This window comes from Corvus hawaiiensis, chromosome 4 (genome assembly GCF_020740725.1).
Source record: "Corvus hawaiiensis isolate bCorHaw1 chromosome 4, bCorHaw1.pri.cur, whole genome shotgun sequence".
NCBI lineage: Eukaryota > Metazoa > Chordata > Aves > Passeriformes > Corvidae > Corvus > Corvus hawaiiensis.
The window spans coordinates 20,051,780-20,075,597 of NC_063216.1; the positions used below are offsets into that span (position 1 = coordinate 20,051,780).

The 23,818-nt window shown below is 42.5% G+C and overlaps 1 protein-coding gene across 2 annotated transcripts; it reads right to left on the reverse strand.

The window, feature by feature from the left end:
- Positions 1–1,426: 1,426 nt before the first annotated feature.
- On the reverse strand, positions 1,427–22,512 carry MKRN1 (makorin ring finger protein 1). 2 transcript variants are annotated; one of them, XM_048300620.1, is made up of 9 exons: positions 22,328–22,512; positions 15,089–15,217; positions 10,385–10,611; positions 7,567–7,707; positions 5,525–5,751; positions 4,831–5,045; positions 4,033–4,143; positions 3,476–3,590; positions 1,427–3,033 (listed from the first exon to the last, which is right to left on the reverse strand). In XM_048300620.1, the coding sequence occupies exons 1-9, from the start codon at positions 22,495–22,497 to the stop codon at positions 2,821–2,823; spliced, it is 1,548 nt and encodes a 515-aa protein (XP_048156577.1). In that variant the 5' UTR covers positions 22,498–22,512; the 3' UTR covers positions 1,427–2,820. The 2 variants fall into 2 exon arrangements, with proteins under 2 accessions (XP_048156577.1, XP_048156576.1); XM_048300619.1 differs by having other exon boundaries at positions 3,452–3,590.
- Between the last annotated feature and the right edge of the window lie 1,306 nt (positions 22,513–23,818).

Consider the following 23,818-nt stretch of genomic DNA (forward strand, 5'->3'; position numbering starts at 1 on the left):
CACAAGAGGAAAAGGTCTGTATCAAACTAAATGTATATATTCTGGCCTAGGGAGTAAAGTCAAGGCACCTGAAGTGAGAGCATCCATCTTTTTCTTAAGATTTTTGATGTGAAATTAAGATTCTGCTGGTGCAAGTTTATGGAGACTTTATACCTTTTTCATCTTGACAGTACTCTCTTTGGCCTCTTCAGTTTCTGTACTTTAAGTATTTCCTTGAAGAGAATATAGCACAGCCAAGTTGTCACCCTCAATCTTCTTACATTATAAGCTTGTCTTAATTCTGCTGAATTTATTCCTGTTCTCACAGAAGAAAAGCAGCCTACTAACATACTTATTTCAGAGGCCCTACTGTTTTCAGCTGTCCCAGTCTGGGGTTGGTGGGGGTGGGAATCACAATGCTCCAGGCAGCTGAGAAACAAGCCTCCCAGAGCACAGTTCAGACGGGAAGTAGCACCCAGCAGTACTGGCTTGGGGACAAATACAGGCAGTTCCTGAACCTGCACAACAGGAACCACAGCACAGTTCAAAGCAAGAGGAACTACTCGTCATGATGCACATGAACACATCAGTGGCCGTGCAGCTCCACCCACCAGCCTCCACCAAAGCAAATCACTCATCTGGGTATTCTCAGCCTCCTCTCTAACACGTACAGGAAGAAGCTTCGGGAGCAGCAGCCACCACAGTGCCACATGTACAGCCAGGCAGAGAGTAAAGCATACCCTCCTGACCCCTTAGGAAAGCAAGCTCACATGTGTGCTCTAGCTGGTAAGTTCATTATCTTTTTCCATCAGAACACAGCTTTGTTACAAACTCACATTTGAATCAAACTTTCCAATAGGATGTAAAAACTAATGTTCACAATGTAGGGCAGCAAGGCTTTTACTCTGCTCACTTAAACTTTTTTTAATCATATCCCCCAGCATCTGAGTATGCTTCCAGCAGTTTAATTCCACCTTCGTGTATTTCTGCAGAAAAATGCTTCTATCTGAACACACACAGACTTCAAGCACGTGGAGCCTCAGGAAGTTGCCTGTAGCAGTGCTTGGATTTGCTGTCCAAACAGCATTATGATACAAAACTATGGATAAGGGTATATCCTGCAGCTGGCTTTGTTCAGTGCAAACAGAATGAACACAATAGTGTAGAACTTACTTCTGAGAAAGCAAGACATGTCTGTTCTTACTAATGGCCCCAGATATTCCTTCAATATATCAGCTGTCTCAGCTGTCTGTTCAGAATGTGTCCCTTGCGTTACAGGCTCTTTGCTGGAAAGGCTCTAACAATGCTAGAATCCTGTATTAAGCATAACATGGCTCTGCAGGAGTTAAGAATAAGTGACATAAATGTCTTGGTATTTACAGAAATACACACAAAAGTAAGTTAAAAACCAGACACTTCAAACTTAAAAGAACAGACTGACTTCTTGTTTAATTTTTTTTAACTTTTTTTATTTGGGAAAAGTGCTTCTTACAAAAGGCAGCTGCAAAACAATACATTATAGACCTCAGAACAATTTCTCATTCCATTTAAAAGTGAAAGGAGAGGCAGTCTAGGGGACAAGAGCAGCAGGAGAACAGATCACGGGGCATCCACAAGTCAATAAAAAACAGCAATAATGTAATGCAAGGTTAAAATTCCTGTGCTGGGGCTTTGGTGGCAAAGTAATTTCTCAATGCAAATTACAGCCAGAAACTGCACGACTGCCTTTGTAAGCAGTAACTCACATAAACTGAACAGCTTTACCAGGCAACCTGCCCATCTCAGCTGCAGAGAGGCACAGGTACCCCAAAGCAGCTGGGAGGCACAGCGAGTTTCTAGCAAAGCTCACGGCTTAAGTGTTTACATGAAGTTCTAAAACTTACAGAGCGATAAAGCTAAAGGGTCCTCTCTGGTGTTCCTCTGACCCCACCTTGGCTAACCGGATTTCTGCTCCTGGACAACCCTAATCATACACATGAAAGAGAGCTGGTGTATTAAGGGAGTGCCATCTATCAAGTTAAGCGATAGTCAGGATCGTTTCCCAGTCTGGGCTGAGACCACTAGACCAGTTTCATGTCCAACTGGAGGCTAGACTTCATGCACCAAGAGGGGACGAAAGATGGTTTTGTTATTTTTAACTTACACAGAGTCTCCCCATCCTTGAGGTCCAACTCTACATTTATCTGTATATACACATAGAGAGTTCTCCTTTCACAAAGACATTTTCCTTTCATGCTAAACACAGTAAAAATCCAGAACGTTCACACCTGGTTCTGGTTACACAGTAGTAATAGTAATGTGCAAGTAAACAGAGACCAAAAGTCACAAATGAAGACGTGTACATGAGGGGGCTGGAACGGAGCTGATTCCAGAAAGAATATTTTTATCTGGCCTGAAATCAGAAATATTGGTACAAAGACAGAATAAAGGCCATCAGCCAATTTACATCCCCACTGCATGGCCACTGCTCATTTTTGTATCTGGGCTCTTCAAAATGAGTGTGGAAGTCCTGTAAACACTTTAACCCTGGAACTGGGTGAACTCTGTTGGGTACACAGATGAAGCAACAAACCTAAGCTAACTGTTTGACAGTTAAATTTATTTTTACAAAAACTAACATTTTAAAGATTTATTTCTTGTTATTTGTTTAAACAGAGGAAAAACAACACTCCTGGGGTGGGAGAGGAGGGGAGGGGAAGAGACAGACCCTGGGTAAAAGTTATTACAACAGCACCTGGAATTGATCGGCCTGCCTAGGAGAAACACAGGCACTGCCACAACACCACAGGTAATAGCTACTGCCTGAAGCCAAGACAACAGTCCACACTCCACTGACAGGTGCTATAGATCCAAATCATAATAATCTTCCAGCTCATCATGAAATAAGTCCCACTCATCCTCGGAATCCGTTAGCTCATCATCACCTCCGGCTGCCAACAGCATAAGCAACATCTCACCGAGCTCAAAGGTCACCACCTCATCCTCGTCGGTTTCAAAGGGATCACCATTCTCTCGCTCCTCGATGAACTCCCAGAACCGATTCCTCCGCTGGGCCTGCAAATGGAACACAAGGATTTCCCCAGGTAACCAACTGGTACAAAGCAGGAGCCTTTCCAGAGGCTGACAGTGCCCCTGGAGTACTTTCTGACATGCAAGAAATCACATTTCTCTTTCAGGGAGATACTGACCTCCAGCAGAATTTACCCTTACACACCCTTATTAATGCTACCCAACATTTCTACTTCAAGTATGTTGTAGGAAAGTTTTTAAAATTTAGTCTTTCCATCTTGGCCTCCAGCATTCACAAACTTTAGAGCACTGCTTCCTTCAAATTCACCATTACAGAGGTCTATTAGAAGTGGAAAAAAGAAGAGTCAATATTTCCCTATCCTCTTCTCAAGGCAGAGGACATAATGTACACCCCTCTTCTGCTCTCTCTCTATGGAAAGGGCAATTAAACAGCAGCACTGACCCGGTATCTACTTGAGGTTCCTACTTTGGGTCTTTGTGGCTCCTCTTGGCGGCCATCAGGATATTCATGCTTGTAAAAACAGTTCCCTCCAAATGGACAGCTCCCACGGCCTTCATCAAAATACCTGCACGGCTTGTTGCTGGAAAGGAAAATATCGCAAGCCTTACTGACAGCAGAGCCCAATCAGATTCCAGAATTGCATTTACCTGCAGCCCACAAGGATCTCAGGTACCAGGAGCATGTGGTATTTTGTGAGTAAAAGACCTACATGCAGAAATTATTTATTACACTATGTGTGGACTGATGCATGCAGAGGGACACCAGTGGTGTGCAGTGCATGAGCTAGGACTGTCTTATGGCTACACCACCAGTGTTTTGTGTAGAGAAGGGACAGACTGGGGTGAAAGAACACAGGAATACCTTTGGGACTGTGTGCATGCATCTGTGGGCAGATAGGTAAAGACGCATTTCACACGGTGGTGGAAAGGAGGTGTGACAAGGGACTTTACATCAACACCCTTCTTCTCCATGTGTGTCTATCTCTGCAGTCTCAGTTTGATAAAAGGCTGCATTGGTCATACCTCATTGCCTCCTTGTATTTCTGAATGAGTTTCTGCTTCTCTTCCTTCTCCTCCACCCAGTACTCACTTGGAATGACAAAGTTAGATGTGATCCGGCATTCTGGGCAGGACCTGGGAAATGAACAGACTGTGCTGCAAAATTCCACATTACAGGGCGCTCTCTCTCCTATATAATAAGTCATGGCAAATATCCATCCTTAAAGAGGTACTGTACTCATATACTCTAGACTCTCTTATACATGAAGATAACCTAAACTGTTCTTCAAGAACTCAATGGCAATGGCAGCTGGTCAGCTTGGCTCAGAAAAGCTTGAAAAAACACTTCACACAGACTCCTTTTTCTTTAGAATTAAATAAATTTATTTTGGTATTATTCCTATATTTATTTGATTGGAACTCTGTATTTTCTAGAACAGGCTTAAATGGAGAAATGTTTTGCCAACTGAATAATGCTCTAAGGCAGAAATGAATTAAGCATTCTTAATACATTCTGAACTGGTTAATCTGTTTCCAGATTCCTGCCTGGGTGTCCAAGACATAAACAGTAACAACTGGACAACATGCTACTAAATAAACAACAGTTATTTACTACCATTGCGTTTAGCAAACTTAACCCTTATTAACCAAATCAGAGTGTAAATGTTATCCCTAACAATTATTTCACTCCTAAACTAAAAGTTAGTATGCATTAAATGCAGTCTCTGTGCAGTCTGCATCTGGAAGTCTGTTGCAAGTTGTCAAAAGTTACTAAGTTCTTCCACAGTAACAAAGCACAATGGAAATGGGAAAGTGCCTCACTTTATAATCTTGCTCTCAAACTGTTTAGCACTCCTCCACTTGCGGATGCACTTGAGACAGTAAGTGTGGCTGCAGTTGGAGAGGATCCCAAAGCGGCGCTCACTAGGATTTGCCTTCTCATACACCACCTCCATGCAGATCCCGCACACCATGTCTTTACTACGCTGGACGGCAAAGGAAAGCTCCATGTCCTTCTCGTGAGCTTCAATGCAAGACTGAAAAGGAGACACAAAGAAAACAACTACAGAGACAACTGGTCACCTGGTGAGGTCTAAGCAGGTTTTTAAACTCAGTTTGCTGTTTTGCATATTGAAATAGTGTGATTAAGCTGAAAAAAATCTTTATCCTCAAAATTTGCTCAAGTAATGGGGAACAATCAATTCAGAGTTCGAATTCCTTCCTTCAGACACTGCTTTTAAACATGAAAAGGCAATCTAAAAGACCATCCACTTTTACTAGGCAAAGAACAAAGCTTCAGTATCTTTAAGCAGACTGCTCTCCCAACACAGATAAGGAAATCCAGCTGCTTTTGAGTATGGCCCTGGCAGGAAACAGTCTAGTTTACAACCAAGAGTGTCATTCACTGCCTGACCTGCACACACCTTCAAATGAAAGGGAATTAGTAACAAGTGATTGAGGGGAGCTAGGAAGCAATAACTTACAGCTGTTAAACACCAGACAGTTGTTTGCTTACCTTTATGTGCTGAGATCGCTGTGCAGCATCAATGGGATGCAAGACCTGCAGGCCACACATATCACACACATCCCCATGGATGTACACGCAGTTTTCTCCATAACGACATTCTCCTAATGCAGCGTAGGGGCACAGCTCCTTCTTCATCTCCACATCTGCCTGCTGCTTCTCGTATTCTTCTTCAATCACCATTTCCTGCAAGGGTGCTTCAGCACAGAAAGGAGCAGCTAGGAACAGAATTAAGAACAGTAGGCAGCACATTCAGATTCTGAGCACCGGGAGTAAGAACACTCAGGTTACCCAAACGGAATAATAGAAACTACTTAGCTTCATTTCAGTTCAAGTTCACATACCCTCAACCTGAACCAAATTATTGTCCCCACTCAAGAAATTTCAAGACCAGTTTCTTCATCCTTCAACCCAGACAAGATTAAAGCTATCAAAGTTTTAGTGGTCAGGGAAGATCCATTTACAGGCTACCTCCACACTAGAAAAATCGCACTAGTCCTCAGCAGCTTAAATACACTGTTAGACAGACTCTGGTTCAGCAACCATTAAATAAGGCTACAAATCTCTCACTGCTTTCAATTGATTCTCACTGAATCAATTTCACTTCAGCTAAAATTTTCACATCAGCTAAAGTTAACAGGTTTTTCCCAGAAATTACACAGCTGAAGTAATAAAGGTGTATCCAGCATAACAAAATGCTAGTATGGCAACACCACATCAGTAGTTTATGTGCAAGCTAATGAGCACACTCTTGTTTAGCCCGAACACTGAACAAACTTTCATTTCTGGACTCCCACGCATCTCTAGGATTGACAGAAAAGTGGTGTCCACGCCTCTCAAACTAACTCCATTCTACTTATTTGTCAAAATGCCTGTCCTAAACAGGTATCTATCTGGTCAATTAACCAGACACATGAACCTAAGAAACTGAAATTCAGGCTATTTTCACTGCATTCTAAGCTAGCCAACAGTTTTGCAAAATCCTAAGTAAATTCCCTTACCTAATTCTAATCTGAACTGAAATCTGTATCTTTTTGCCCTTTAGACAGCTGAACACTTCCTCCCTGTACCTCAAACACATGCTTGCCTGCCTCACCACAAATCAGCCTTTTGAGATTGTTACAGAAGTAGGATGATTACTGAATTACAAGACAAAAGCAGCCAGTGTGAAACTGAAGATGTAATAAACACAAAGTATTACTATATTCAGAGTAAACACCAGGCAGAACAACAGCTGGAGTTCATTTACACAACCAGAAGCTGTTACAAGAGTAACAAGTCATCGATGCTATAAGAAGGTGTAACTTTCAGAAGCCCTTCAAGCACTAGATTTGGAGAAACAAGCAAAAACTACCAAAGGCATACTTGGATCAGCTAAACTGAAGGACAGACTCCTTCTCAAAATTAATCAGAGGCTGCACACTCGCACAGTTTTCATCCCCATGGAGCAAGGACATAACAGTAGGCATGTATCAGTCTGTTAGTTTTAGGACAAAGAAAAAGCAATGCAGCTCCCTGTGACTTAAGTTTTGAGGAACATGCAAGTATCGAAGATTAGTGCAGAAAAGTATTAGCTCTCAAAGATAAGATCAAGTCTGCTGCTTGAACTACCTCTAATTGTAGGGGTCACTCAGGCTGATCTTGGAGCAATGTTTGTTAGAAACATACTTTTCAAAGCAAGTGAGTAACTAAGTAACAGGGCACCTGGCAACCTGCTCACTCATTTTCAGTCAGAGATTCTCAAACAAAGTAAGTTCATTACCTCTTCCTCCCAACAAGTTCCAGTGAACCAGCACCAAGAAAAGTAACAAGAAACCATACACTAGGCTCTACATACTCTTCTGAGTAGCTCAGCGTAACATGAAAATATGTACTTACTTATTGAAATCCCACTTGCCCTCCCATTTGAAATCCATGGTCTCCACTTCCAAAAGACATAACAAAAATCACAACTACCATTCAGTTTCTATTCCCTCAACCGTTGCATTTGCCAGTGTTTGCTCGAGTTAATGTTGTCACAGATTTTTTTTTACCTAGTTGAGGGCCATGAAGATGGTTAGAGGGATCGAACACCTCCCCTATGAGGAAAGGCTCAGAGAGTTGGGGCTCTTCGGCCTGGAGAAGAGAAGGCTCCGGGGTGACCTTACTGCAGCCTTCCAGGACCTGAAGGGGGCCTAAAAGAAAGATGAAGAGAGACTTTTTACAAAGGCATGTAGTAATACCACAAGAGTAACAGTTTCAAACTAAAATTCAATCTGAAAGAGGGTGGGTATAGATTAGATATTCAGAAGAAACTCTTTTAGTGTGAAGCTAGAACAGTGTGTATATCCTCTGTATGCACTGCACTGTATCAGTTACTGTTTCACTTCCTCTCTGAAAGCACAATTAGAAAAAGTCAGAAAGCTTCCTGGTCTCAGCAGTTACCAATCCAACATCCCTCAGAGTAGCATTTGTTCTCTAGGATTCTGTTTGCTGTTTTCCAAATCTCTGCTCACCAGCAGGTGGACTCAATCCCCACCTTCTCACTGCCCATTTCCCAGTCAACAGGGTTAAATTCATGCTCGTGGAAAAACTGGTTTGTTACCTTTGATTCACACACCACCTGCTTGCACTTTAGGACACACTTTGTAGCATCAAACACATTAATCTTTTATTAACAGCAAGCAGACACCCAGTTGAGTGTTTCTTGTATTTCTGCCTTTCTACTCTTCCTCAATTACTGCAGAACATTGAGCAGCAATAGCTGCAGAAAAAGTATGGAAATGTGTCATATTTCCATTTCTTCATACCTGAAGAACCATCACTATTTTCTATGCTAGGTCCTGAAGTCATCTTCAAGATACCAGGTTTAGTCCCAAATCAGAGAATCATGGTAAAAGGTGAGCATTATAGTCCAAGCTATGTACAGTTAGATTGGCAACCTTGAATCTTTATCATTTGTATGACAATTTTAAACACACAGGCTTCTAGGCAACCTTGAGAAATAAGTTTAATTTTGAAGTTTCCAAGTATCTGTGCATTTCTCCAGCGATGTGACAAGAATAATCTGCTTTAAGGCATACACTAGAACACACTGCACACATTTTTATTTCTGTAGCTTAACAAAGACAGCTGCTTACGAAAAGTAAAGTGTTTTTTAAAGTCACCATGGGAATTAGCTTCATGTAGCACTGTTCAGAACAGAAACAGATCAGTATGCTTGTACATTAAAATACATCAAGTTTCAAAGGCTGTAAAACAGAGATTTGCAACAAGTTTCACACAAGAGAACATTATTTAACCTAATCTGGCACAAGCTTGCATGAAAAATAAGCCTAACCCCTAGAAAAAGGAACTGCTTTAGTAACTAAGTTAACAGTATAATGAATTACCTAGACTTCAGGAAGAAGCACCAGCTCTTCTGTAAGGACTGTGTGTATTTAAAAGATCTCTGGCTGTTCAAACTAGCAATGAACTGATTCCAGTGGAGGGCCAGCCAGTCATTAATGTGGCTGAAGCCCAAGAAAAGAGACTGACTCTTCTCAGATGTGCACATGACAAGAGACAGACGGCAAGCTGAGGCAGGGAAAAATCCAATTACATACTAGGAAACAGGCTTTCTTTGTGAAAGAAGTCAAACACTGCAAAGGATACCCAGAGGTTATGGCCCTTTGAACATCTCTGAGGATAGAGATTCAGCTGAACAAAGGCCCTGGCAACCTTTAAGCAGGAAATTAACTCGATCAAGTCCAGAGGTTCCTTCCAATCTAAACTAATATATTCTGATTAAAATATTTTCAAAAATCCTTTGTCTCAACAAGCACAGAAGCGGTATCTTTTATGACAGTAAGGTGGCACATTAACAGGTAGTGGTCAAGTTTTCATTCCTTTGGGATATACTCCAGTCACAGATCTATTATACAATTCCATCATCAAACTTCTCAACAACACTAGACCATTTCTCTTCACCCTCCTCAAATTGGAAGGCAGGAGGCTCCAAGCAGCACCCTGTAACACTGAGGTCATTCTCTTTTCAAACCTGAGAATCTGAGCAGTGCTGTGGAGACAAAGTAGTACAATCTGAGCACTCTGACTGCTTCAAACTCTTCTGGATGCAAGGTGTCCATTTTCAATTCAAACAATTATGTAAGTACTCATGGCCTTAGAGAGACAAATATTAGAAATTATGGTAAAGTGAACACCTTCAGCCTACTTTTCACTTAAATTTTAAGACTCTCTTATCCTTCGGCAGGAAAAACAGATGACAAATATGCTACTCAAACAGTCTGGTCCCATTCAATGAGCTTCTTCAGTCTCATTCTCATAATGAGCTATTAGAAATAGCTCGTTATGTCACAGTATTAGAAAGCTGAGTTCCAGAAAGGTAACTAGAATAAATCATTTTCAGCCTCTGGCCACAGGATTCATAAAAGTAAGCATTAGGCTTCAATTCCTTCTACAGGAACCTGTATCTCCACTGAAAAACCTCTACAAGACTGCAAAACCACCCCAAACCAAATCACCCAACCCCAAAACACAAAGGCAGCAGATTATCTCTCCAGAGTAGCAATATTAATTGCATGACCAGTAATTTCGTCTCCCATCCCATAGGCAAACTAAACCTCTAAGGAGATTCTCAAGTCATTCTGAAACATAGCAAGAGAAAGCCAGTCATGCAGGGAGTGTAATGAAATACATCTATCTGGTTTCAGAATGGAACAGTCAGTCCGACTACTCATGTTGGAAAACCTAAGCTCACTTGAACTGATCAATAAATATGAACAGCTGTACTCAAAAGCCTGAAAATAAATGCACTACACAGAAACTGTTGAGCCGTGATGGGAATTCACTGTTTTCCCATGATCAGCTTACCACGTCCACAGTACGGCTGCCCAGGGACAAACTCCACTGCATTCACCCAGTCTTCAGCCCCGACTCCTGCTGCTGCCAGATCCGTATTTTCATCTTCTACCTCAGCAATAAATTCTTCAACTGTTTCAGGGAGCGATGCAAAGTCTGAGGACACTGATGGATAGATTTCCACCTCTGGATTCACATCAGCCACTTCTTCTTGTATTAGAGGCTTGGTATGTTCATACCTGAAAAGTTAAAAACACATTGTGTCAACTTTCCACAAGAAAATACCTCCAGACAGCAGCCCCATGTACTGAAAATAAACTAAGGAAGATGTAAACATGCTGTGTGCAAGGAGGATCCAGAATGGCTTGGAAGAGAAAGACACTGATGACCCCTTATAGAGATATGCTTCCACTTGTGCAATATGTCAGCACTGCTCAAAGAAACACAAGGTATTCTGAAATTTTGGAGAAAAAAAGAGCAGTGTACACAATTCTTACTTAACTTACACAGAACAAGCTTCAAATATGTCCCAAAGTGGTCAGGTACCTATTGCACATGTACAGTATTACTGAATGAGAAAAATGAATTTGTTCAGCTTTATAAAGAGAAGACTAAGGACAGACACTGCTGTCTCCAACTATCTCATGGGAAGCCACAGGAAAGATCAGCCAGAGTCTTCGAAGAGGGGCAGTGATAGGCTGACAGTCAGTAGACATCAGTCCAAAATGGGAAGTTACAGGTATGGATATCAGGAAAAAAAATTGCTGTAAGAGTAGTTAAACACTAGAATGGGTGCATAGTCTTCATGGTTGCAGATATTCAGAACTTGACAGGACAATGCCTTGGGCAACCTGGCCTCTGCTGGCACAGATTCAGAGATCCCCACCAATATAAATGACTCTTTTCCTGTGTCTAAGCATCTTGCCTCATGCAGATCTTACACTGAATTTGAGCACTTATTTCTAATGCCTCTTTCAGCTCATTGTGGAATATGATAATCAGAACACTTTGAGCCCTACCACCCACAGTAAGCAGGAAGGCACCATTTCCCTCAAAAATCTGTCTTCCAGCAACTAGGGGGCTACATGGGAAAAATAAATTACAAATATACTGTTGTAGACTTAGATATTTGCTGACTAATTTCAAGGACAACGGGAGGTAATTTTTTGAGATCATACAGAAGTTTGATGTGACTGTGATTCATTTAGCTTGTGTCAGATTAGAAACAATGAAGTGTCCCAGCTCTTGCATATTAAAGAGGTGGTCCCAACCAAATGTCAGCTTGGAAATCCTAATCCTATGAAGCACGAATTTAAAATTCAAGCCTTCAGATCTGTACATCTGTGGCCTCAGATGTGTGTCCACCATACGAGGTGCCCAAGGCAACCCACTGGGGTGCAGGAAGAAAATACTACAACTTAGTGGGTTTCTTCCCCTTAAAAAATACAATAAATTATTATTATTATTATGATCCATGTTGATGGCAGTGTCCTCACAGTCCATACGCCAGAGTGCCCATGTGTGGTACGCGTGAGGTGCCCTGAAGGAGCAGGTGTTCCATCACCCAGTGGGTCGACAGTGGCACCCCCCTTGTCTGCTCACTTTCAGCATATTGTGACATATTGCAGTTTGCTTGTACCCACTTAATGAATCAACAGATTATCTGATCTTGTTGCACCTAAACTAACCCTGACAAAGTGAACAAGTGGCTTGAAAAGATGCCTGCAACTGTGGGCTGGTGACAACACTGATAATGTGAGCAAAAGCCAACAAGAAAATGTCAGAGCTAACATTTCTACGCCTACTACAAGCTCCTCATCAGTCACACTCCAAAGTAAAACAATGCCAACCTAATCAGATCTTGAACTCAGGGGGAGGGGAACCACAGAATAAATCAAGATTACCAAGAAGGCAATCTGAAATATGGATTTACATCCACTACTATTAATGAAGAACCATGCCCTCAGTGTATACTATACCTTGAGATATTAGCTACTGAAAGTAGGAAGCCATCTCCACTAGCAAGACATTGAAAATCAAAACATCCAGAACACAAAGACAAACCTCCACAATTTTTTCCAAGATGTTTCAAATCATGTAACATTCAATCCAGTACTTTGCAGAACTTCACAATAAGAGTTTAGAAGCCTCTTTTGAGGCTTGTTACATAACAATGAAAGACAAAAAACCATATGCCACTGGTCAACTTTTTCTTCCTGCTGTGGTAAAAATGACTGAGTAACTCATGGAAAACAATATGGTGACAAAGTAAAACACATTCCTTTGTCAGCAAATACTGTTGGGAAACACAGAAAACATTGCTAGAGATTTGAAAAAACAAGTAGTAGAACAAATTTTGCAGTGTGGGAAGTTTGCTGTATGGCAGAAGGAAAAGTACAGATGTTTTTCACATGTCTCAGCTTATGATACTTGCTAGATTATGTTTCAATGCTGAACTACTTTTTGTGAGACACCAAGGAAAATATGCACCAGAAGAGAAACATTCTCAACAAATTGCTTCTTTAATAAAGACAAAAAGATTCACTGGAGGAGATATATTCTCAACAGTAGACAACTACTTGAATAAAAACAATGCTTTATGGAAAAACTGTGCTAGGAAAATCACTGAAGGAGCAGCTGCTCTGATCACAAAAAGAGATTCCAGGGTAAGGTTACAAGGATAGCACACCACCAGAAAATCATCACTGCATCACTCATAGGCAAGATACTGTAGCAAAGATGGATCCAGAAGCACCCAAGAGAATGTCATCAATATAGACTTTTAATCAGTCAAATGTTTACCCCAGTTATAAGATGGAGAGCCACCAGGAAAATCTTCTGTACCACACAGAGGTTTGCTGATTATCTCATGGTAAAGCACTTAAAAAGCATCACAAATGAGTTATGCACATTTATTTCACAAAGACAAGTGGTCCAAATGTGCTGCCCTTTTCTGTGATGAAAAGTCACTGCCAGCAGTATGCTGCTAAGCAGATATTAAAAAAAACCCCAACAAATCCAAATGAACCAAACTCAACCACATTCAAACTGTCCCTCCAAGATAAAGTCGTTCTATGAACAGAAAACTGCTTTTTTGAAGGAAATTTGTGGTATGGAGACAACATTTAGAAAATTAAGTATTTCCACCATTATATGATTTTATTGCCAAAAACTACCCAAATGCGTCAACTACGAAAAACCTTTCATATCTTGTACACTTTAAAAACTTGGAAAGTGATTTCTCTAACATGTTTAAAAATCTTTCAAATTCAGAATTCCAGTGTATTTTGAACCCATTTGCTAAAAATATAAAAATGCAACACCTTCCAGTTAATCTGCCCTAGCAGCTGATTGACATCAGGGAAGGTGGAAACTTACTAGCTAAATTTATCACACATTAGTACATGCAGCCAACAATACACTTCCTTTTGGATCTGCACAGCTTTGTGAAAGATCTTTTTCAGCTACTACCATCATTAAAACCAAGGACTGAAATAAACTGAACTTAGAATGAGACCTTCAAATAACTGTTTAACAAAATGTTACACTGAGATTTTAAAAAAAATAAGGAAGGCCACTGAATCAACATTACTGTCAGTAAAAAAAATATTAAGAAGGCTTTTAGTGACAGTAAAGATAGTTTTGAACTATTCATAAAATTCTTATTAAATATTTTTCATTTCACCTTTAATACACCCTTCTTAAAATTCTGATTTTTTAATAATGTTTTATAATGTATATAACATTAGTACAGTAGTAGATGTAGATATATATATATATATATATATGTAAACTATAAATAAATATGCATGTTGGTGGGAGCTCAAAAACCTTGAGCTGATGGGGTGCATGATCTGAAGTTTGAAGACCACTGAACTACGTGACCAAAAAAACAACACTAGCAAATACAAGACTACAGAGAGGTTTTCTTTGTTATCTTTCTTACACATAGCAATCCTTCATTAAAATGAAAGCAAAGCCAACTATGAATTCCCATATAAAATCATGATGCAAATGTTTAATCATAAATTAGACCTGCAGTAAGACAGAATGTTAAAACTTCTGACAAGTTTTAATAAAATGAATGTATGATGATACAAACATTCCCAAGCCCTTGTAAAGCTTTGCTCCACCAGGAAAGTATGTGTTTTCTTTCCTCACAATTTTTTAATTATAATTTCAGGGGTATAGATTAATTCATAATATGTTTTCATAAAGTAAAGCTATTTTGTATGGGCAACATTTTAGAACTTACATGACAAACTCCAGTTATTTTTCCAAAATGGTAGTTCCAGTGTCAGAGTACCAATTCCTCAAGAGACAACACCAGGAAAATAAATAAATTCCTACCTGTTCAGGCTATTATGATCACTTGAATAGTGTAACTCAGTTTCATCTATTCAGCTAGTCTGAATGTAGTCTCAGATTTCAGTTAATCAACTCATGTTATTAATGAAAAATAAAACTCCATGCCCTGACAACTATCACTTTTATGAAAACCAGTCTATTTATTAACCAATTTATTTATTAACCATTTATTTGCATAGCAAACACTGGTATTTACCAAGAGAAGACAGTCTGTGAAAAGCTATTCTTATAAATTTCTGAAGTGTCAACAAAAGAGGAAAACACTAAGATTTACTGTTTTTCCCTGAGCTCTTTACTCAGAAATACAGTGAAACGACTCCTGCAGGATGGCCTGGGGCATTTCTTTACCTGCAATGATCTCCATAAGCACAGCATCCTCGCTGGTAATACCTGCACACCATGGCAGACTGACTGGTGGAGAGGTCATGGGAGTAGCGGCAGTTGTCTCCTTCCTTGCAGACTCCATGCATGAAGTACCTGTAAGAGAAGAAAATGGTGGCTTAAGGAGAAGCACTGAAATTGTAAACAAAGTATGTGGATGATCCTGTTATTCTATAAATCAAGGTATGCTGCATTAAGAACAGCACTAAAGACTCATGGGACCCTGCCCCAGTATAACCATAAAAATAAGAACATCTGAGGAAAGATGAAGCCTCAGCTACTCCAATGAACTGTGCTGCACATTTAGGGACTTGCTCTTACAAAAGCCTGGCGGAAAAAAACCAAACTTGTAAAGCAAAGTTCTCCTGGGCTAGGACACGAAGAGGAAAGAGTCTTGGACCAAGTAGATGGGCACTAAGTTTTACTTGTAGGCCCTAAGTTCTGACACAAGAAAAAACCTTACAGAAACTCTCCAGTGAATACAAGAATCAAACCCAGACACACCCTAAATCGCCCAAGATTTTAAATATATTCTGGATTCATAAATAATTCAATCAAATGTGATTTCCTCTCCAAGAATGCAAAACATGTTTATGATGGATAATTACATCTGACAAAACACACACATTAGTTCTGCAATAGGAGCCAAATCAATAATCAAAGCACCCTGCTTCAACACTGTCCTGCTTGTCTTGAAAAACGTGGACAGTTTCAAAGCTTCTGAGGACAGTTTGATCAATTTTTGTATGTCAAATAGCACATGTTTAGTTTAGCATCTTCAATTCAGTTATTCAAGAAAACTGAAGAGTAGTTTTCAATTTTTTTAAAATTTTTAACCTAGAAGAACAAGCTTCTTGGAATTTAATGCACCATAATTGTTCAGATTCAGTACATTCACATCAAAACCACAACTGAAAGTAAAAGTTCAGGTACACCTTTCCCAATCCACATAAAAGTATTAGCCAAGAAAAAAGGGGGAAAAAGTCCTGTGTAAAAACTGAATCCATAAATGTTTACCAACACTTCAGTTTAGAAAGAAGCCACACTGCCCCCAGGTACCAAGTTGCAAACTCTGAACTCACTGGAAATATGAAGACCTAGTAAACAAGAAAACTTGTGAGGATTTAGGTCTCATACAAAACACCACTTGAGGGAAGGCTGAGAAGCAGATTATACCCATCTAAGCCCACGCTGCTGCTGAATGGGGCAGTCCTGCCCTCCTCCTGTTGCACACTTCCAGCACTTTGCGCAGTCAGCAGAACCAGGCCCTCCAATCAGCTGAGTGCAGCCTCACAGCCAGCACAAGAGACACAGGGATCATCTTTCAGCAGCCACAACTAAGATTAGGACAACTCTTCACAAAGCAGTACATTCAAGTTGATATTCCTGGCCAGGAAAGGTGCTAAGATGTTGAACTGCACGCACTCCTACAGAGCTACTTAGTCTACTGTACTTTTAAGAAGTCAGATAAAGCCAGTGAACAACGCACCAAGTGACATAAGCAGAGCTACCCCTGCAATCCAGTTTTAAGGAAATATTAAAACCTGAGGCTGAGTGTTTAAAGAGCTGATAACCCTCCATGTGCAATACTAACAGTGTGTTCAACATACTAAGAATAAAAAAAAATCTAAACTAGCTTTACAGACCACAAGCTGACACTTGCCATCAGGCTGCAATTCACACTCAAATTCACTCTCCAAATCCCCTGTCTGTACCCTGTAGACACATATTAACCAGGTAAGAAATGCGATCCTACATAAAAAATAAGCACTATAAGACCCAGATGAGGCTCTGCGGGGTCAGGTGGCAGCACAAACAGCTATGCCAGCACACACCAGGAGCAGCGTGTTGCAGAAACAGAACAAGACCCATCCCTGCTATACAACCAGCACTCTCCACTGTGAACAAAAACCACACAAAACCCCCCAAAAGTCACACCCACAACCCCCCCACCACCCAACAGCATAACCCACCTACAAAGACCCACCTCAAAAGCAAGAAAAAAAACCAAACCAAAACCAACTGAAAAAACTCCTACTGAATCCCCCTCCTCCCCAAACACACACAAAAAAAAACCCAAAACAAAACCAAAACCAAACCCAACCACCCATGAAGTAATGGAACCAGAATATAACTGGAATTTCTGGCTCAGTTGCTTTCAAGAAGTGGGAGTTGCACCAATAGGGTAAAAGAAAAGAATGCAGTTTATCTAACGTTTGTTCTTCAACAAATGCTGTCTCCACCCTTTGCTTACTTCCACACAGCATCACTTCCCCATGTGCTGGGGCAGCAACTTCACAGCCACCCGCTGACACAGACCAGGAAATGGCTGCAATGGAACCTGACATTCCTTTTGCTGCCCCCATGGTTATTTTTAATCTGGATCAGATCACTGCCCAACCACCCTGCACAGCCACTCTGCTCCTTGAGCCAACAAAGTGTTGGGACACCACTACAGCTGAAGTAAGTGACTGACAGAAAGGTACCTGCCTGAAGTGAGGACATCTGATAGAAACTATTTGGTCAACACGACTTACGTTAAGTACCTAAGCCCCAAAATGAGATTCTCCCACTGCTTGATAGGGAAAATGAAGCTCCAAATCCCTTTCCTTCCTTCCCAGTTTATGTTAAAAAATCCTCTGCAAATACAGATTCTGCACAATTCTAAAAGTTGTCATAATTTATTATATTGAAATAGTAGGCTATAAAAGGAAAAAAATAAACATAAAACACTCCCAGGCTCTAATTCACACATCACTTTTAAAGGCCATCGATCCTATACAGCAAACTTAACATTATTTGAACAAGAAGGCTGGAGTGGGAGGGGAAAAAAATGTATTTGTCTTAGGATTACACCCCAACTTCCTCCACAACCCTCCTCCTCACTGAGAGGTAAGATTTTTACTTTAAGGTCACAAAGAATTTAACACTTTACATGTCAAATTGCAGTGTTAGGCTAAAACATACTTTGGCTATGTAAAAAAATAAACAGAGTGCATTATTTTTGGGAAAAGATAATGAAATTTATTTTGGAGAGCATCTTTACACACGCAGAGTATTCAATTTAACCCTACTCAACAGTGATACCACCCTCTTCATTCTGGTTATAGGAAGAAAGCATCCTTAAAACTGAGAAATATGAGTTATCTGCCTTTTACAGCAACATGTAGAAGGACATCTGAAATTTGCATTTGGTCAAGTAGTTAGAGAACACATGTAACTTCATCTGAAAAAATAAAACTAGATCAAGACAAGTATATAACTGGATTTTCGCTGAGCCTCTGTGATGCTGTCATCCAAAAAAGCACTTATTCTGGCAGGGCTCTCTGTCCTTCCAACTCAAATACACGAGTGTAATTTGGTTAAGTTGCTTGGGGAACCAGACCAGAGAACTCATCAGGGTCTAAGTCCAGATCATTTCCCCAGCTCAGTTCACTGCATGATTGTACAAGACATGAGTGACACCAACACATGGAACAACCAGACAAAATTAATAATTGCCTGCACTGGCATTTTATCACTGAAAAAGGTTCAACACGTGTCTAGTTATGAATGCCTTGATCAAAATAGCATATCCTGATTTTCATGGGTATTTCTCAATAGGCAATGCTTCCTTCTAGAGCTTAGGAAGCTTGCAATGGGTTTCCTTATTCAGATGGGTTCTCTTCTTTACTTCAGGTTTCTGCTTTCAGGTAATGTTAATTTGTTTATCAAACTACTGGTTCAGCTAAGTAGGAATGTTACACCCAACCCAATAGCAAACCTCCTTCTAAACCCATGACACTGCCATGACTGGCAGATAGGGAAGCTCAGGGTAACAGCCATCTGCACTCATTAGCTTCTTCAGGTGCCATACAGAGACCGAGAATTCCTGGGAAGACGGTAGCAGGAAAGAGGAGGCTAAGCACACTGCTCTAGCACAGCTCGTGGGCATTCAGCCACATTACTGGCTAATGAAATTCTGCTGGAGTCAATAACCTGAAGAAAAAGGGGGGAAAAAAAGTTGATCTTAATAGCATTTAGCTCCTTGTTCCTTCTCCATAACCTCCTTCAGAAGTTATCAGGAGATGCAGACCAGAGCAGCCATGAAATCCAGGCAGGCTACCAGGAGGTTTGTACCCTACACCTCATCCCTGGTGCTGCACTGAATTAAGGTGGCATTACTTTACTGATGCACATTCTTCACATGAAAAGAAAAAAAAATACCTGACCCAGGTTTTCAGGAAAAACAGCTAAGGTACAAACACATAGACAGCTCTTAAAATACACCACTTAGTCACTATGGGTTTTATTTACATTCAGTTCTCAAACAAATAAATGAAATGTTATTTGTTTACGTCAACTTGATGACTTTTAATGTCGCATGACATCTGGAAAACACAAGCACAGAACAAACATTGTCAAGCCTTTGGAAAAAAAAGGTTGGCTATAGCACTGCTCCATAAAACCATGTAGCCATCTGAACTGGAAGGACTGAGGAACTTGGTAAGGACCACCATTCTTTTTCTTATTTCAAATATATCAGTAAGAAAAAGATCGTAACATTAAACTAATTTGGAATTAGCTTTGTTCCCCTGCTATTTATTCTAGATGAAAATGGTATAAATTTTTACAAAATGCAAGCCTTGAAACTGCTAAACCACAAAAGTAAAAAAAAACCCAACTTATTTTCATCATCTCTTAGGGAACATGATTTCCTATATTTCACCCTAAGACTTCTAAACTTTAGCTGCAAGAAAAGGAGAAGGGTAACAGCAGCAAAACTGTACGTGTAGGAGAAATCGAAGTCCTTCATCTTAGTCACTGTGTCTCTCACTCTGAGATGTTAATCATCCATCCCAAGGATACCACACTGGTGTATTAAAACTCATTAACCAACCTATTTATCATATCAGACATTCAAAGGAGCAGCAAGAACTTATGCTACCAATTCTAAACCTTCCAGTTCCGATAAAACAGCAGTTATTTCTGCACCAGCCATCACATGCTAGCTCCTTAGACTGAAGGGACTATCTCCCAAAAGTTTTTGAGGCAGCATTTACTGTCACCCATATGATGATTCAACTAAAAAAGCCTGCGAACAAAAAGAATTGTGCAGCATTACTCAAAGAGAAACTGCTCTACCTCCTACACTAAAAACCTTCGTTTTGAAATTTAATTCCTTCTCACTGTTAAATCCTCCCGCTCATTTATAAAGGTAAAACAAAATTTAATAGTAAAAAACTTATCTTCTTAAATATGAACATGTCCTATCGAAACCAAACCTAAAAATCCAAAACTTTTATCACAGGTTCCCAGAAGGGCAAGCCAAAATTGCTAATTTCACTTTAAAGCCTGAGTAAAGCTATTCTCCCTCTAACTTGAATGCTCCCATAAAAATTAATAAAGCAAGCAATGGGATAACTAGCAGGATTAGCCTAAGAGAACAAAGAATGGAGACGTTCATTAGATCCAAGGCCAAGATCCCATTGTTTAAGCTCACATTAAAGCACATTAACCATTACAAAAGAGTAGCTTTAGCTTCCCACGCGGCCTGAGTGTTTGCAAATAAATTTATTCCCTAGACTCTCTGCACTGCAGGACACTGGTGAACTTGACTGCATCTGTACTACGGCAGTCACTGTCTTCGGTAAATCGATCCTGCATCTATACCTATTCTGTCTCACGAATCCAATTTGCCTAATTGAGCCTTTCGATCTCTAGAAATTACGAGGCAAAGTTAAATAGAGCGAGCACTGACCTTGCGCCTCACTTAAAGCTGAGCTAAGCACGGCTCCCGGTCATTTCCTCATCACCGGCATCAAACATTAACCCGGGGATTCGCAGGCGAAACTCTCTGCCTGCAGCAGCAGCCCGAGAGCGCTGCCAAACGGCGCTTCCCAAAGGGATGCAGTTAGCTGGGCATTAGCCAAAATAAATGTGGGGCAACAGCGAACAGGGACGCTTTCAACACTGCAGGGCACGTGAAACAGACACAGCGAGCGAGCTCCCTGCGAAAGCCGAGCAGCGGTTCCTCATGCTGCTGCTGCAATTTGCCACTGGAACAAATGGGGGGAAAAAACAAGCAGAAGAGATATAAAAAACACTCCATCAAGATCGAGACCCTCTTCCTTCCTAATCAAGGGATGCTCCTTTTTGCTTCCAAGTGACTTGGAATTCATTTGCCCAGAAACATGTTAAATGTAATTTAATTTTTTTAAAATTTATTTAAATAAGTACATTTTAAAAAATCAGGAGACGCTCCTCGATGTTAATCTTGGATTACCCCTTGCTTTTATATTAACTAATATATGTCTACGTTCACAAAACTGTTTTAAATTCCTTTCTGCTTGCCAACCGACCAGCAGTGTAGGTTTAAAAATAGTCCATCTGGCAAGCTTTAAAACACGCAGTTCGGCTTGCATAACCCCAGAGAGAAGATTTATCAGAAATATAGTTTAAGGCAAAACACAGATAGGAAATGACGCAGCACACAGAATCTCGATGTGACACAGGCAGAGCCACTTCGAACATTTTGCAACATGTCCTGACTTATTCCTGTTCTCCGGTTTAATGAGTGGTTTTCCCTATATCAATCACGAATGAATTCCCAATTTTAAATTTCGATTGAAACGCACAAGCATTTAAATTACGCTGCATTTCCTGCTTTGTCGCGCTTTGCGGAACGCGGCTGCAGGACTTCCTTTTACACGGCGTCCTTCGCGCCGACCACCCCGGGCCCGTTCGCGCACAATGCAGAGCGGCCCAGGGCTCCCTGCGAGGCGACGGGAACGCTCCCGGCGCGGCAGCCGCAGGCGCTAGGCCGCAGAACACCCTCGCACGAGGCCGCGGCTGCAGAAAGCCCGCGGGCCGCACCGCCCCCACCGGCGGGCCCGGATGGCGGCGCCGCGGCCGCGCCACCTCCGCCGGTAGCCCCGCCCGGGGCCACTCCCGCCCGGGGCCGGGTCCGTTCGCCGCCCCCGGGGACGCGCGCGGGGCGGGGCCGGTGCGCGCCGCGGGCGGGCGCGCGCGGCGCGTACGTGACCATGGGGGGAGGGGCGGGGGGGGGCGCGGCGGCGGTGGGGGAAAAGGCCCCGGGGCAGGGGGGGGGGGGGGGCAGTGCGGGAAGAAGGGAAGGGAAAGGAAAAGAAGAGTAGGGAAGGGCGGCCGCGCCCGCCCGCTTCCCTTCCCCATCCCCCCCCCCCACCCGCCGCGGCCGGCGCGTACCTGCAGGTGACCTGCTTGGTCCAGCCGCCTCCCGCCGGCCCCGCGGAGGGCGGCGGCACGGCCGCGAAGTCGAAGGCGACGGCCGCCGCTCCCGCAGCCGCCGTGGGTGACCCCAGGGCCGCGCCCGCCGCGCCCGCCGTTGTCTCCAGCGCCGCCACCGCCTCCGCCATTACTGTTTATCCCGCAGAGCGGCGGCAGCGCCGGAACTTCCGGGAGCGGATCCTTCCGGCCGCGAGGGGCGGGGCTCGGCGGAGGCCCCGCCCCCCCGGCCGAGCGGCGGCTCCCATTGGCCGAGCGGGGCGGCCCCGCGCGAACGCGCCGGGGGGCGGGGCTGCGCCGGTGCTGCCCCCGCGCGGCCGCTGGGAGCGCGGGCCCCGCGCGCGTCCCCGTGGCGCCGGCGGGAGCGCGCCCGGCGCAGGCCCGCGCCCGGGCACGGGGCCCGCCTCGCCCCGGCGGGATCAGCCGGCGGCGGGAAAGGGCCTTTTCCAGGAGGGAACAGCTCGGAACGGCGATGTGGCGCCGGCGTGGGGTGGGGAGCAAAAGGGGACAGTGGCGCCGCAAAGGCCCAGCCCGAAGCTGGCACCGAGCCGCCCAGTGCTGCACTAACTGGCTGCGACACATCGCGTCCTTCTGCCCTAGTATCTCCCTCACTGCGGATATTCTAGAACCCTCTGGACGCGATCCTGTGTCATGTGCCCCAGGACGACCCTGCTTGAGCAGGGAGGTGGGGCCGGATAACTCACTATGGTCCCCTCCAACCGGACCTATTCTGTGATTCTGTAATAAATCCTGGTTGTGAAACTACTGTTTGCCTGATCCACATGGTGCCCTTGGCTTCCTACTGCCAAGAGCCTTAAGCCAAGCACTTCACACATTCCGAAAAGACAGTGACAAGCAGGGGCGCAGGGGCAAGGTGAATGGAGAAGCCTGTCAGTGCAGTGTTACTGATACTTTGCCTCTCTCCCTGGAAATATATTAAAAAATTAAACGTATCCAAGCCATCAGTCACTCCAGAAAATACTAAGATGAAGCCTTTGTTCTAAACATAGGCAACACCCTAGGATGGCTGGACTTTAGGAAGAGCAGTAGACAGGAGGGAAGAGGTAAATCTGTTTTCAGGTTGCCTTGAAACCATGACTTGGGTGCCCTCAAACTACCTAAGGAATGAGGCAATGGGAATACTTGCTGGCATTTTCTGGAATATGCAGAATCCAGACCTGGGTTAACACAGCTCTGAATTAAGAGGAGGTGAAATATATGTACCAATTTTAACAGACTTCAAACCAAGGTACAGGTATGCATTAAAAAAAAAAAAAAGAAGAAGAAGGCTAGTTCTTGGAATGAACTTTGAACTCCAACAGGTTTGGAATGACCAACTTCTATGAATGATTGTATAAGACCAACCTTCATCCAGGACACGGAGCATCCAAATAAAGACCTTCATCCAGGCTCTCTATGCAGCAGACTCCCTCCTGATATTATCAGCACAGT